At 35.1% G+C, this 17,241-nt stretch overlaps 2 protein-coding genes across 2 annotated transcripts in view; both read right to left on the reverse strand.

The window, feature by feature from the left end:
- The window catches only part of FBN2 (fibrillin 2), a 234,011-nt gene that overhangs the window by 193,966 nt on the left and 22,804 nt on the right, over nucleotides 1–17,241 (reverse strand). The gene's annotated exons all lie outside the window — the stretch shown is intronic.
- On the reverse strand, nucleotides 11,023–11,226 carry LOC134610482 (large ribosomal subunit protein eL39-like). Its single transcript, XM_063453452.1, has one exon. The coding sequence runs from the start codon at nucleotides 11,224–11,226 to the stop codon at nucleotides 11,056–11,058; it is 171 nt and encodes a 56-aa protein (XP_063309522.1). The 3' UTR covers nucleotides 11,023–11,055.

The raw sequence follows: 17,241 nt of genomic DNA on the forward strand, positions 1-17,241 counted from the left end.
ACAGACACCCCTTGCTTTATAGCCTCTTATAGTATAATACACATTACTCAGAAATGAAATATTAGTCTTTTTTTAACTGCACTTTCTGGTTTTATTTTATTTAACATTGGTTAGGTATGCAAACGTTCTCTAACAACCACTAGGAATTTCATTTTTTTTTTGTATAAACTATAAATGGCATTACATGTTACTCTTTTATGTTATCCATTACTGTATACAGTAATATACAACAAATTAACTGAACTTGGAATTGCAACATTAATGGGGAAAAAACAGAACAAAATGGATATTCATTAAACTAAAGCCAATATGCTGGTGATTAGACCCACATTTGCTAATTCTAATCACAGCATTTTAATGTGTGTTAATAATAGGAAAACATTTCTATACAAAGTACAGATACATTTAGCTATGAAATGAATAACAAATTAATGCTGAATTGTACATTCACATTTATCTATTTAATTGTGCATTGCTGGAATTTTGTTTGCTAAAACCGCTGAACTGAAAAATAAGTTGAATTGTAGAATTATTCACAATTAGTCGACTATATGTGGCCTAAATTTTGAAATTCATTTGAGTTTTGAATTCACAACAGTTCTCACTTTAGTTAATAACCCTACTAGAGATTTCAGATCAAAGTTTCACCTCTTGATTTAAAGAAGAGTAAATCAGAGCCATTTTACATTCATTTTCATTAACATTGTTTTGTGATTTTTACCAGTGTAAATTTGAAGCTTATTGGACTAAGTCTTATGTCATGAGAAAAGAGATTCACAGGCACTCCGAATTCAAGCCGCAGGCAGTTTTATTGTAGCAAAATGTAACGCAACGTTTCGACCGTAAAGGTCTTATGTCATGAGATAATTTAAGAGATCAAATAAGAGTTTGTTGTAGTGTACACAATTTTCAGATTACAAATGTACGAGATCTATTTGTTTTATCATAATGTTTCTGTTATAAGTAGAATACTATTTCTCCAATAGACTTTTTTTTGACACAAGAGAAATACATGTGTGCAGGTTTATTTACATATTTTACTTTAGTTGGACAACAATCAAGTAGATTTCATACTAAAAGGTAAAATATGTATTTGTAATTAAGCTATTTGTGGTTTGAAGGGAAATATTACTTAGAAGTAAGGGACAGTGATGGGATTTAAATTTGCCCCTTGCTTTGCTAACCTTTTAACGGGTGACTGGCAAAATCACTATGTTTGGAATGATCACCAATGGAAACAGAACATCATCTTTTATAAGCAGTGTATTGATTATTTATTTTCTTGTTATGTGGAGTAAAGTTAACAACAACATATACCATCAGAGAAGTAGAATTTTTGGATCTGACAATTTATACAGAAGGAGGGGAGATCAAAACTAAAACACATTTCAAAGTGGTCAACCTAAATATCTTTACCTTTAAAAAAAATCTGTCATTATATGGGAGAATATAGAAAACAAGCTTAATTAATAAAGAAGAAATTTGTGGAAAAAGCATTATGTTGAAGAGAACCTTAATGTACAAATAGGAAAGCATAGGAGAAGGATAGATCAGATCTTTTGAAAAGTTATTTTAAAAACACGAGAATAGATACAGGAAAAAAATAAGTACTCCAGATTATTCTGAACTATAACAGGGAAAACATCTGTTTAAAAAACCAGATAAACTAAAACTTGTTTGAAAAAGAGTGCACCAAACATAAAACCAAACATAGTAAACAGCCACAAAAGACTAACATAAAACACACCTCCTAATGAAGGAAAGGGATTTTACAGATGTAATACGTGTGCTGCTGGTATATGTCTGGTACTCACAAATGCTAAAGAAGATAAGGGGTAATGCAATAAGAGCGATCATTTATTACATTTTTATTTCTCCTGCCTATTTAGACAACTGCCTCACTGATCTGATTTTACGTAATACAAGTAACATCCTGAAAGAGATATTTGTAAAATGCATTGTTATGGCAACATCCTATTAAGAAAACACAAACTTATACATGTCGTGTGAATTTTACTTCATAAACTTGGTGCATCTGTATTTCCATTTTTTGTAAAGAATATTGTGCACCTATATGACACTGTATCAATTTATGAAAGAGTATATGACAAAATGGTTACCGCCCATCTCTGTAGATTTTAAAAACTGGCCACCCAGGAAAGAGGATCTATTCCAGTAATAAAGTCCCGAACTAATGTGAAATGCGTTTGGCTATATAGCTCTCTATACATATATATCATGTTTTTAACTATGGTATATGACTCATGGACGATTGCTAAAATACCTGTATTGAAGTTTAAAGGGATCTATGACCAGGTGTACTGTTGTAATTGGAAGGCTATGCTGTATGTAACATCCAGCTGATGGAGACACAGCAACGCTAAACTAGTGATATTCTAGTGACATTTTATAAAACATGAGATAACATTTTATCTTTTATTTCATATTGAGTACAAATAAATCTAATTTGTACTTTAGAATATTACGCCAGGTACAATTTATATATCTCTTTCCCTTCTTATCTTTTGCATGCTAATCCATTTACTGATATTGGCATTGAAGAATTGAGGGGTGAAGAGGAACGTGAAAAGAGACTGCATCGTTATGCTTTTCAAGTGCTAATAACCTAAAGAATAAGACCGTAGCGACCATGATATGATATATGCGAGAAGAAGAATATATTTAACTAATCCTCAGGAATATTAGACCAAAGGACTATCAAGTATTTTTGAAACTTCCATAAACTAACAAAGCCACTGCCACTGTATATTAAATACACCTCATAGGGGTCTGGGTGTCTTCAGGCCCCTACTCAACCAATCCCTCTAATTCCACCCCTAATATTAAATAGTTTGATTCTGATTAATCCGCTTGCTTTAACTAATTTTAGGGAGGAGAGAAAAATATAATCTAATGAAAAAAATGTACAGGACTATATTGTATACTTACTTGTTGAAGTCTTACTTAAATATCTTTTCATTCTTATCTTCAATCAAGTATGACTCTTTATCACAGTGTCCAGCACTGGTGTTCAATGTCTCCACGCTCTGCATGGAGGCACTGGACATTCCCTATAGAGATCCATTTGTTCAATGCATCTTTTTGAGGAGATGTTGATGTGTGCAGCGGGGCGTTTTGATGATCACAGACATGGAGGAGGAGCCAGGCGGGGCCAGCACAGCGAGACCGGCACTGTGATGTAAGTGTTAAACTAGTGTTAGTGTTGGTCTTACACTAGTGTTCTTTTAAACATATTCCTTAGATTTACAGCAAAACCAGGAACGCTACATTGCTTCTTTGTTTTTTTTTTTTTTTTACTTTGCTACTTTTGTAGTTAAGACAAGGCATATCAAGGCTCTAACATGGAAAGTGCTTTTTCGAAAGAGATGCATTTAAATTAATGTATTTTGTTAAACTGTCACGCTCTCTTGCCTGGCACTCAAAGGGTCATATCTTCTCTGAGCTAATCCACTGCAAGTACGTCAGAGCATGTGGCGGCCTTGTGTTTTGCAGTGTGGGCTGAGATCACCTGCATGCTATGTAAAAGCACCACACATGTTTATGTCTGCTGTTCTAAATAAATCTCTTTGTTGTGCAACATTTTTCAAAACACATCAAAAACCCATGCAAACGCATGAATCAAAACCAATATGCTTCCTTTTTGTAACTGTTTTAAATGTTTGCCTTGTTAGATGTGATTGTTGTTATAATGAAGAGACATTAATGGGGTAGAGTAGTTAAAAATACATTTTATTGGATCCAATTATATTTCAAAAGTACAGGAAGATAGCAGGGGATTTCTATTATTATTACAAGCAAACTGAACATAACTCCTACGTTTCCCTCTGAATATTTCCTTTTTGTCTACATCAGTGTTTCCTGTTTTACGACTCAAATTGCTACGTTGGTGGATCCCCAGTGGTGTAGCAGGCACATCATGTACATCAGACACCAGGCAATGACCCACAACAAAGTGTTTACTATAGGGGCACTGTCAGGGGCATAAGTAGGAATCCCGATGCCCCAGTGTAAATATCAAAGACAGACCCCCCTTATCGCCCCCTCTTTTCTGTCCCTAAATAATAATCCTGAGTAGGATTTATGTGGTGGCTAAGTGGTATTGTGTGGGTGTTGGCTGAGTGCAATTCTGTCTGTGGCTTGGCTGAGGGTGATTGTGTTGGAAGGCTAAATTTGTGTATGCATGCGTGGATTTGATGAACTGTTGTGTGTATGTGTGGCTGGCTGAGTGTGATTGTACATCGGGTTTTGCTACATATGAGTGTGGAATGATTGGCCCTGTTTGAAACATAGAAACATAGAAACATAGAATGTGACGGCAGATAAGAACCATTTGGTTTATCTAGTCTGCCCAATTTTCTAAATACTTTAATTAGTTCCTAGCCTTTGCCTATCCCACACATTAAATTCCCTCACGGTCTTAGCCTCTACCACTTCAGCTGCAAGGCTATTCCATGCGTCCACTACCCTCTCTGTAAAGTAATACTTCTTGAAATTGACTATTCTTGAAATTGACTATGCCCTCTTGTTGTGGTAGTTTTTCTTATTTTAAATATACTCTCCTCCTTTTCCGTGTTGATTCCTTTTCTGTATTTAAATGTTTCTATCATATCCCCCCGTCTCGTCTTTCCTCCAAGCTATACATGTTAAGATCCTTTAACCTTTCCTGGGAGGTTTTATCCTGCAATCCATGAACTAGTTTAGTATCCCTTCTCTGAACTCTTTCCAAAGTATCAATATCCTTCTGAAGATACGGTCTCCAGTAATCCAAGTGAGGTCTCACTAGTGTTCTGTACCATAGCATGAGCACTTCTCTCTTTCTACTGCTAATACCTCTCCCTATACAAGCAAGCATTCAGCTAGCATTTCTTGCTGCCCTATTACATTGTCTGCCAACCTTTAAGTCATCTGAAATAATTACTCCTAAATCCCTTTTCTCAGATGTTGAGGTTAGTAGGGTATCAAATATTCTATACTCAGCCCTTGAGTTTTTACACCCAAGTTGCATTATCTTGCACTTATCCACATTAAATGCCAGTTGCCACAGCTCTGACCATTTTTCTAATTTACCAAAATAATTTGCCATTTGGCTTATCCCTTCTGGAACATCAACCCTGTTACATATTTTAGTATCATCAGCAAAAATACATACCTTACCATCAAGAACTTCTGCAATATCACTAATAAAAATATTAAAGAGAATCGGTCCAAGTACAGATCCCTGAGGTACCTCACTGGTAACTAGACCTTGCTTTGACTACAACCTTCTGTTGCCTCTTCAATTGAACGCTGCAACATTAAGGCCCAAATCCCCATACCATCTGCAAACAAACCTTTTCAACTGAACACTGCAACATTAAGGCCCAGATCCCCATACCATCTGCAAACAAGCCTCTTCAATTGAACGCTGCAACATTAAGGCCCAGATCCCTATACCATCTGCAAACAAGCCTCTTCAATTGAACGCTGCAACATTAAGGCCCAGACCCCTATACCATCTGCAAACAAGCCACTTCAATTGAATGCTGCAACGTTAAGGCCCAGATACCCATACCATCTGCAAAAAAAGCCTCTTCAATTCTACTCGGCTCCAGGACTCCATTTAAACTGATCTAGTCTGATAATGTCCTTTATGCATAGTCTAATTTTAGAAAAATCTGTTTTTCTAAAATCTAAACTATCTAAAACTTTTGTTTTGTTTGGTGTCTCAGTCACTTTTCCTATTTTAAACCATACTGACTGCTAATCACTATATCCTAAAATTTCGCCTACAGTAATATCTGATACCAAATCTTAATTTGTTAACACTAAATCAAGTATGGCATCCTTCGGGGTCACTTACATAAATATGAGAATCCCTCGTGCTGACACTAACAATTCCAGGTCACTTGTGTCAGTGCTCTTCCAGCAAGCACCTACTGGGGGAGCAACACAACGAAAGGAGCAAGAGGACCACCTGTCATTCAATGTATGGCATTAGACCCTGTGTGCCACTGGAACCCTACGGTAGGCAGCCAGCTAGAACATAAGCCCCCCGTGACCAACAAAACAGAGAGTGTTGCTAATGGCCACTGCATTCTTGAGAAGATTCTAATGAAAGTGTGTAGAATATTTTTAATAACTTACAAAGAAGACATGAACATTATAAGGTTAACATTTCATGTATTACAAAGAATAAGTGAAGGTCAAACAAATGTGTATAGTATAATATCCAATTAAAAAGCAATCACAAGTTTCTGCACATGTTTCTGATTAACTAGTGATAGTGAAGAATGTAGAGAGATAGACTAAGTGTGGAATGTGCTTTGGAAGGTTTTGAGCATCCTTTGTTTTTTCCTTTTTTTTTTATTAATCTTAATCATTGATATGAAAAAGAGGCTAAGCTAATTAAGAGAAGGGTAGATTATACTTTCTAAATAAATACTTTTTTTCCCCTAAAGGTTTTAGTAAGAGTTTGATTTGTATTTTTGTTGTTAGTCAATGCAAATGTCATTTGTCTATGCCATGGTCATGCTTTTACATGCCAAGCATATTAGCATTTTGCTCACATTAACTTATGTCTTTATCCATCTGTTTTGTGTTTTCTGTTTGTCTTCAATACGTTTCCCTCATCTCAATGATTTACTAAGCTGCCTTGTTATTTATTCCTAATTCATTTCTCTACATCCCAAACCAAGTCATCTCTCTTCTTACCCTTCTTACCTGCTTGTTATTGCTGTACTCTTCCACTTTCTAAATTATCTTATCCATTTCACCTTCCCTTGTTGCTTAACTGTATTCCCTTCTTCCCCTTGTCACGTTTCTGCCTACTTTTTCCTACCTAAGTAGCTATTTACTTTTATAGATAAAAATGCCGATAGTGTGCAGATAAAAGGCAGGGGAAAAGCACATGAAATAGCTTTTACACAAGTATCAATTTACAGAGTTTTTAAAATCCAGCCATTCAAACAAAAACTACAAAAACCTAGGTTTTTCCACTGCAAATAGTCAGCAAATGACACATTTGAAAAGATGTTGACATGGCTTCTAAACTATTAATAATATAATTGTACTATGCTAGGTGTATATGATTAAACTAAAGCAGTAACCAAACAAGCAATACTGAACTGCTGGAGTCCAGTCAATAAAGGGGCACAACAGTCCATGTCTAGCCAATTGGCAGTGCAAGTAATGAATAGTTCTAGAAGACAAGGTAAAAAAGATAAATTATCATTGCCGGTAAATGGTCATGGACACCTCTTGTGGTAAACAGCATGGAGGGTGTCTTATTTAAATGTAGACCATGTAGTCACATGGCCTTATTGCAAGAGTCTCTGATTAGGAAGTGATATATCCCAAATATGTAATTGTAGATTTGATAATTAAAGGAACACCATAGTCACCCAGACCACGCCCTCTCAAAGAAGTAGTCTGGGTGCAGTGCCCCTGTCTTTTTAACCCTGCAATGTAAAACATGTTTACATTGCAGTGTTAAGTCTACCTCTAGTGGCTATCACACTGACAGCAACTAGAGGTGCTTCCACTGCACTGACCGAGTAAAACCCATGCACAAGATGAGTAATGCTGCATAGGAAAGCATTGATTCAATGTTTTCCTATAGAAAAGTTTGAAAGTGCGTGCAGCACACTGCCGCACATGCTTCTTATTATACCATCCCGGAGGACGCCATTCAGAGAGGTAAGCAGCACCAAGGCAACCTTGGTGCTGGGAAAAGGTTAGTAAAATGTGTTTTTCTTTATATTTATGGCATCCAGGGGTAAGCTCAGAATAAGAGTAGGGATGGACATTATATTGTTTGAAATACAGATATGTATTTCTAATGCTATAATATTTCTTAATGTTGTGAAAGGTAGGTAGGTATGGAGAACCAAGACCTTCAGGATAGTTACTTAATAGAGGATTCTAGCATGACAATACTCTAGTATTCCCAGTCTATATGGACAGGCATGGTTAAACCAATTATGTGTAAATTTTTTCACGAACAGTGTTCCATTCATGGTCAGCTGACACTCTCCGCTACTGAATGGTGACTGGATAGAGTTGTCACCAGAGCCACAAGGAGTCTCGGAGCTAAGTGGGGTCCCAGGTAAGAGGGCATTCCTTTCCTGAATGGTTTGCCCCATTACTGGGAAACTGGACCAGCGAGGCTTGGAGTAACCATTTGAAATGTTTGAAAAGATCTTCATCTTGGTATCTACGTATAACCAATCCAATAGTTGCTAATACTAAACTATTTGATTTCTTCATGTTTTAATATGTATCTAGTATGTATCTTTATGTATTGATATGTATCTATAGACACATATATGAAAAAAGAGAGATATTATTGCGCTGGTTCAAAAAACATTGTCAATACACAAACAAAATGTACAGTTGTTTTCTTTCTTTCTTGAACTATAAATTTTTATTTTTCCTTATTTCTTTAATTTCCCATCTCTCCCCCTATGCACGTTTTTCTAAAGCTTGTTAAATAATAGGACATTTGAGAAACAATAAAAGTTCAAACCACTCTCCAACTGAAATGGCCATTCCAAATTACATATGTAGCAGTAATTATTGTCTATTTATTTGCTAGTGTAAGAGGAAGCTATTTAATAGCAATTTCTCCATGCAATTAACTATACATATGCAATACAAAGGATGTATTATTCGAATGAAAACATTGGATGCAAGACATTTTGCAATAGCATTTTAGTTTAGTTAAGTGTGGTTTGTATAAAATAGTGTATTTTATGCTGCTCTGTTAATATATCTAAATACCGAACCCACCAAAAACGTCCTTCCATGTACTTCGAGATTATGATCAAAAGGAACGTCTACAAAAGAGTTCTGTGTCTCTAAATTCCCATAAGTGCTACTTCACTATTGTATCAAAAGGCCCTAACTCAGACCATTAGTGGGCATGCACGCTGGATTATCACTATATCAAAACTTGCAGAAAATATGATACACATGTTTTTTGTATACTGGTTCAATCTGATAAAGACTGATATAACTGTAGGTTTGTATAGACACAGTGTGTATCCAAAATGCTGTTAACATTATGAACTATACATTTCTACCAATGACACTTTCTAGGCAAATCACAACTTATTAAATGTACCTTTGTATACACATAATTTAAAGACGTAAAATTAGGTGAATATAGTTAATATAAACAGCAGTAAGAAAAATCAAATTAAAGGTTCACAGACTAGACTAGTGACCATACAACACTAAACACACAGTAATTAGGGGTATGTATACTAAAAGTCTCAAAAGAAACCAATAGAAAAAACACCACAAATGTCCAGAGCTAACATACATAGCAAATATGTAAAAAATAATAAAATAAATCAAACAAAGAAATGAAAAAGGAATAGATACATGTATTCCCCACTAAGAGTCCAAACAAAGTAATCATAACAATGTAGCAAATTATTGCCCACACTGTTACAATGTCAAAATGGTAACAGTTATAGAGCAAACACATTTTTTAAATACTTTCCCGTAAATGGTTATTATGCAATAAAAGTATCTGATTAAAAGTCCAACAGAAGACAAAGTATTCATGTAACGCATTAGGCGCTTGTTGATGACTTGCTGGCCCACTATGAGAAATTATAAAACTAACGCTGAACAGTAGTTACGCTTAGTTTGTGTTCCACTTGCGTTCCAGGATGACAAGGCAAATGGTCCAAAATAGTCTACCTTAATAGAGCAAGCAAACTTCATCAGAGGTCATTAAATACTTTACCCAATTATAAAAAAAAAAACACAATACATTGGCTTAAAATTAACAGTGGACAACATACAATATGTAAGAAACATAATAAAACCATAGCCATCATTGGCTAATTTGAACAGTGAGATACATTGCATTCCAATGATAAAATAGAATACATTGCATGATCAAAAATTATCACCTAAAATATTATAATTAGCATTAAACCATATCAGCTGAAACTGGAGAAGTATAAATACCATCATTCCATCAAAATAATTGAATAAAAAGTTATAATAATAACTTTTTAAAAATCCCCATTAGTGATGCGGGTCTTAGAGCATAAACTGGGCAAAAGAAACAAAAAATAAAAAATGCAAATCTCGAAAAATGGCCCAACACAATTTAAGGATAACAACTGAAGGTTTAACATCTGGACTATTTTAATTAAAAAAAATGTTTTTAAGCATTATTGGTTAGATGATAATCCCCCTTTTTTAGTCACATATATTTCCTTCTCTTAGACTGATTTGTTTTCCCTGTCATAAGGACATGGCGAAACGTTGGATTTCAAGATCCATCCAGATTATTAAATTTTTCTTAAGTCCAGATGTCGTGTGTTTTCTTTTGTAATCCTGTGCTTATATCTCTATACGGTACCTCAAATTTAAAAAAAAATAAAAAAAAATGCTACTTAGCCTAGTACAACAAGCTCAATTTCAGGAAATGCCACTATGAAGCAGACACATGTTCTTGGCAGCCTATGAAAACCCTTATACTATTTTCATTGGCACCCAGTCATCTTAGCATTAAAATGCCATTCCAATATTTTAAATATATTATTTCCATTCAATTATTGTGACATTAAGTCACAGTTTGAGATACAGGATTCCTCTGTACAACAAGCTTGTTACGTGAAAATACCTTGCAGCAACAAAGAAAAATAGCAAGTACATAAATCATTAAAATTTATAAACAAAGTACTGACCATCAAATACACTGCATATGTATAGGAACCATTAAATCAGCTGTACGTATACGCTAACCATCAACATTGTGTGCAGTTATACTGAGACACAAATAGGTCATTCTTACTTTGACCTGTATATCATTGGGAAAAGAGTACATTCATACTACATAACTTAATCTGAGGTGTCCACTATTTTTTTTAACTTAATTTTTTTTTTTATTATTAGAGTTTTTAGATTTTTTTTACCAAATGGAATAAGCAGATGCTGCTATATAATGATGACAATATTATATAACAAGATGGTGATCAGGTTCAAAAATAATACACAGGGGGTGTTTGGTCTGCTATCCACACAACAATATTTTTACAAGCTAAGCTTGATTCTTCTCCAGTGTCTTCTCTTGGAATTGTGCCTGATCTTGTTACCAGTATTGATTTTAACCCACTGTGGAATTGGTCTGTTTTGTTTTTGGTTCTTGGCGAGAAAGTTCTTCATCATGAAAATCTTATGGGACTTATGCAGCCCTATCACCATTATAGCGGCTGAAAAAGAGCCAGTCAACATAATTTCTTGCTAACCCATAGTTAACTCCCAATTTCCAGTCTTATCTAACCTTATTTCATTCATTTACTCAACATTTGACCATCTCTTCCCTTTTTCAACTTCTATAACTTTTCTCTTCTCTGGTCATAATTCCTGTTGGTATGTTACAACAATGAAATAAAAAGATGAAAAAAAAAAACATTTTACTGTCATGATAATATTTTCCAATTCAGTGATTAACATATAATGTGGTCATTGTATCAGTTAAGCTGATATATAACTGATATATATATTTATTTATTTGTAGTAATTCACAAAAGGAGGATGCTGCACTCACACTTAGGAATCCAAGTGCTTATCAGTGCCAGGGTTGGCAAAATCTAGTTTAGTAGATAAAATAAGTTCGGTCCAGGCACTCAGGATTGCTGCAGGAAGAAAAGTGCAAAGTTTCGGCCTACACAGCTATGATAAAGGCCTCTGTGTAGGCTGAAACGTTGCACTTTTTGGCCAAAAGCATGTGGAACTCTTACTAATGATTGAGTTCATGTGTTTTAGCCTCACCCATTGCTAAGAGAGGTATAAACTCCAGCCATAAAATCTCCATAGGCAAACATTGGCAGCAGAGTGGGTCGTACTGATGAGTTTAGTGATATTAAATTGAGCTCCTTTATAAGGTGCCCACCTGTGCCATAAGTTAGCACATGACAATTCTACCTTACTAAATCTGCTGTTATCAACTGTAAGTCTATTATTGTGACATGGAAGCATCGAGGAGCTACAACAGCCTAAGCAGGAATGTAGACAACACTTACAGAGTAACTGTAACTTTTCAATACCTCAACGAAATTCTAATTACATTTTCTAACAGTTAACCAATATTCCAAGTGTTAACATATGAGCAGAATGAACACCACAGACACCTCTGTCTAGATAACAAAGTTATTGAATGATTCCTAAAATTAGACCAATTAAAGGATCAATAAGCACTGTAACTAAGATACAACGTAGTGAAATGAATGCAATCAGTTACTTCCAAATTGCAGTTCGTCCTAACTCCTGAACTCTGAAACTCTTTATGCATGAATCACGGACCAAATAAAACTAACAATCCACAAAACCCTTTTGTTTGTTTTTATGTGTGTTTTGGACTTCCATCCATGATGGCAAAAAAAAAAAAAAAAAAGGTTCTATGTCAAAAAACATGATTGCTGGTTAAGTGACAACCACTAAATGTTTTTTTTATTCACAAGTGAGAGGTGACCAATAGAGGGAAAATGTGGAGCAGCAAAAAGAAAAACAAATATAACAAAAAGACAAAAACACCAAACAAACCCTATATTTATTATATTAATACATGTTTATACTCAATAACTACATTATATATAAATATAGAATTTTACTGTTCCTTCTCTTTCTCCCTCTGTTTTACTTCTCACTTGATCTGTGTGTAAAAGAACCACTATAGGCACAGAGACTCTGTAGCAGGGCTAGACAAGCTTCGGCACTCCAGATGTTGTGGACTACATCTCCCATGATGCTTTCTCTGCAGTACAGCTATAAGAGGATCATTGGAGATGTAGTCCACAACATCTGGAGTACCAAAGGTTGCCTGTCCTTGCTCTATAGTATTCCTTTAACCTCACAATATCAGCCAATCAAGCTTAACATCACAAATGAATTTTTAAATTACAATTGAGATTTGAATTTAAGATTACTATTCTTTGTAAACTTTGACAGCTTTAATGTTAGAAAAAAGGTTTGTGAAATTTTGATTGTGAATGCTATCATACCTGTGACACAATACCGGCTGAAAGTCGGTTACTAATGTTGCATTGTATGTAATGTTTGATGGCTATCCTATATTTTAATAATACTCTGTAATTACAACATAATTCTTTAAATATTCAACATCTTCAACATGATGAGGGATCTATTCACCAAACTGACATTTGACCCCCGGGCAATAATTTTCTTTAATGAAATCTTCAACAAGTAAATCTATTTCGCAAATCAGTAATTAAATAATTACACAATAAGTTCGTATATAAAATAGGTATTTTCACAAAATTATTGAAAATGACAATATCAAAATTTTTACTCATATTAATTAATTCCTCTAAGATTAAGTATATATGTTTTCCAGGTATCGTGTGAAATTATTAGTGTGTGTATAGGTATAAAGGGAAAAAAAGTCTGTTTTACATATTAAATATTATTCACGCTACCATTTCTTTACTATTTTACAATTAATCCTCCTCTCATAGACCCATAGACCCACTATAAGTAATATAAGCATTAAACTTACTTGCAGGCCCTGGCAGAGTATTGTCTTTTAAACCTAAACCACGGTTATTAAGTAAAGATTTCAATCTTGATATTCTTGGGCTGAATTCCAAGAACTAATTTTGCAGATAAAAATTACAACTACAAATTGCCCCTCAAATCAGAAGTATTTAATTTGTCAAAATCAGTACACTTCACTGTTATCATCTGACAGATGAATTTATGATTTTTTGAAATGTTAAAATGACCATATAAATAAATACATAAATAAACCCCACTTTGGGCAGTTTAATAGTATTGAAAATAATTTTGAAAAACTGTGTTCCATCCATTTTATTCAGTCATATTTTAGCTGTGCTCCAGACTCAAGCTTCCATTATGGGTGCTGTGATTATTATTTGTTGGTAGTTCGCGTGGGTGCACAAAGGAGATAATTTTAACGCCATAGGATGCTTTGGATATTTGGAACATCATACATCCTCATCCTAGTCTGGCAGCATAGTCAACATAGATTCTACAGTGCACTGTAAAATATCCCAGTGGGCCAGTCCACTCCGGGAGAGTATTGAGAGAACAAGCAACCAGCCCATGCACAGACACTATGCCAGGATATCAAAAGCCAAGGACAGTCCCTGCCTGCTGCCTCATTCCTGCAGTTGCGTGCCAACAAACATCTCAATGCACCTTCACAGGTACTGTGAAGACAGAAATTCAGTTTTACCCAGTATATGCTCTCCTGAAAAAATGTTAGTAATGATTTAAATTACAAAGTCGATCCTACAGCCCTTTGATAATATTGTGGTTGGGCATCATGCTTCCCTGTAGAAAAACCTGGTTTACTTGATCCTTTACTATTACTGAGTGCATCATCTGGTATACTGAACCTGGCCATGGCTCTTGAAGGATCTTCACTGTCTAATTATAATGGACACTACAATTTTGCAGGTTTCTACACTTTTCACCCTTGGACTCTAAGTCCTCATTAGGTATAGCTAACATGAAAGCTTTCATCACTTTACCAGCTCACTACAGACAAGATCTTCCTCATTACTAGCAACACAATCCCACTATTTTAATCATCAAACTGTTCTCAGGTTTTTGATGGGAACTTAGTAGAGCTGAGCTGATCATATACTTTGTTTTATGTCTATTTACCAATATTTTGCTTTGAGGATGGGCTAGACATATCCGAATTATACTCCATTTCAATGACTATTGAATTGGAGTTTATCATATGTAAATATAATATGTCAAAACGTCTAGTTACATTAAGTGTTGCATTAGAGAGAATTCAGTTCAAAGTGAACTAATTATGATCTTGACTACAGAGTAAACCCTTGGTGCCTTGCTTATGCTCTGTAACATGGTTTGACCCTCAAAACTGCTCTGCATCATAGAGCACACTTTGGCACCCTGTATTTTTCATGTATCATAGCAGGTCACTCAGGAGTCTTACAAGCGTAAAAGGTCTCTATAACCATTTGTCACATAAATTATATTGTCTATTTCGGCAATGGTCAGAGGAAGGGCACAGTGGGTGGGCGGAAGCACACAGTGGGCAGAAGGGAATGGCGAGCAATCTTCCCCTCCCAGTTGCTCAATCTGCAAGGGAGAAGATTATCATGTCTGCCCGCTGGAGATAGCTGTAATATATGGCCAGAATTGACATTAGTAAGGCTGCCTAAGTAACTTGTGCCGGGGGTGTAACTTGACACAGCTGGGTAATTCCTAAACCCTGGACTGGTAGTCGTGCCTTGAGGACTGGTTTTGAAACCACTGATTTAGAAAATGAGGTACTTAACAAAGGTTTTAGGAAATATAACAGTGATCAAGTTTTCAGGATTAGATAACTATTCTAGAGAAAGGTTATAGAACATTAGCTTTAGACCATATCGGAATCAGAGGAATATAAGTTTGCAGGCACTATGTTCTTAGGATCTCAGGAATTCAGATTTGCATTTGTTCAGATATACTCCTTTCATTGAGCCAGCAACAGGAGTAACAGTGATGTCCTGTACACGTGACCAGGTTGGAATTTATCTTCATGAGATACATTCAAACTCAAAAGTTAACATGTCTAAAACATAAACTGAATATATAAGTAAAGTCCCTATGGGATTCTTAAACCAATCAAAGCCCAAACATAGTACCTTACACAAAGCAATAACAATCATATATGGCTTACTTTAAGTGATCCGTATTGCAACTGCTTGAGCCATTTTGCCACTCAGTTATGTAATTTTATATATTTTTATATTTGCCTGATCAATAAATACTTATTGTAAAATATATATAACTGTTACAAAAAATGATCTTGGATTGACAGCCTATAACATATTTATATTTGAGATATTTCCAGCTTACATTTCAACCACATTTAAAGTGCACTATACGTAACAAGTCCAACAAGATGCCCTTCAAAAGATATAGTGTGATATATGAATAGGTATGATTAGCTGTATTATAAAAGAGAGCATAGTAAAAGCAGGGGGCCTTTGGATCTGGCTAGTTAAAATGTCATATTGCCAGAAAAGTCTTTCATACTTTAGTGAAGCCTTTGTTGGGAAAGTTAAGTCCTTCACATCTACTAAAGAAGATAACAAGAGCCCAGTTTCACACATACGCATTACAGTAATGGAAACATATGTCTATATATGAAAGGTTATGACCTCTCTCCTGCAGCTGCTTCTTTTGGAAAGCGAAATTTTTGTTTCAGCACCCCACGCTTGAGCCTATGTGATCAAAAGCTTGGCCAATAAGACAAACAAAGGCATGCATCCATGCCAAGATGAACGACAGACAATGCGAAGGACATTAACATCAAAGGAAAATTAAATTCAATGAAAGTGCTACATCACGTATCTTACATTTACTGTAGTTTGAGGATTGTTATAAGTTTCAGTAGGTGAAACTGTCCCAGAAAAAGTCAAATGTTCTTTACATTGTGAATATTTCTGTGCATAAGAAACTTAAGATGAGAGATTTCATCTTCTATCAGTTGCAGAATTTCAATTGATATATATTCCTCTAGTGCATTTGTACTTTGCGCATATAAATAAGACATGTCTAAAGTATACATTAAAAATAAAGAATATTTGACAAAAGTCCTGATTAATCTTACTGTTCGGAATATAAGTATTTCTAACTTGTCTGCCCCATTCAACACTTACAGTTAAATAAAAAATGTGCACTTTTTAGTAACTTCAATACAGCTCCAACTTATGCGCCTGGGCTGAATAATCCCCACCTAAGGATCAAGTGTAAGGTGGATTCTTCGTATCGTCGTAATAGTGGGAGGTATCCTTGTAGAAAAAAAAGATAAAAATCATATATGGTGAAGTATGTAGAGCTATGGAGCAGTGATAGGCATAAATATAAACTGTGCACTCACATGTAGTGGAGCCATAGATATGGCTCCAAGGATAGCGTTTGAAGTGGTTGATCCCCACTCAAGGATATGGGCGTAGATGGTAGTTCACAGTAGGTGTGTGTGTGTGTGTGTATATATATATATATATATATATATATATATATACACACACACACACACACACCTACTGTGAACTACATATATATATATACACCTACTGTGTATATATATATATATATATATATATATATATATATACACACACACACACAAAAACACAATAGTGTACACCATGATATGGAGTAAGAGACACAATAAAAAACATACTCACATTATCCCCATCAGGAAAGAAG

Source organism: Pelobates fuscus, chromosome 5, assembly GCF_036172605.1.
Source record: "Pelobates fuscus isolate aPelFus1 chromosome 5, aPelFus1.pri, whole genome shotgun sequence".
NCBI lineage: Eukaryota > Metazoa > Chordata > Amphibia > Anura > Pelobatidae > Pelobates > Pelobates fuscus.

Excerpts from the sequence above, each read along its gene's own strand:
- LOC134610482 (XM_063453452.1), bottom strand. The coding sequence starts at position 11,226 with ATGGTGATAGGGCTGCATAAGTCCCATAAGATTTTCATGATGAAGAAC.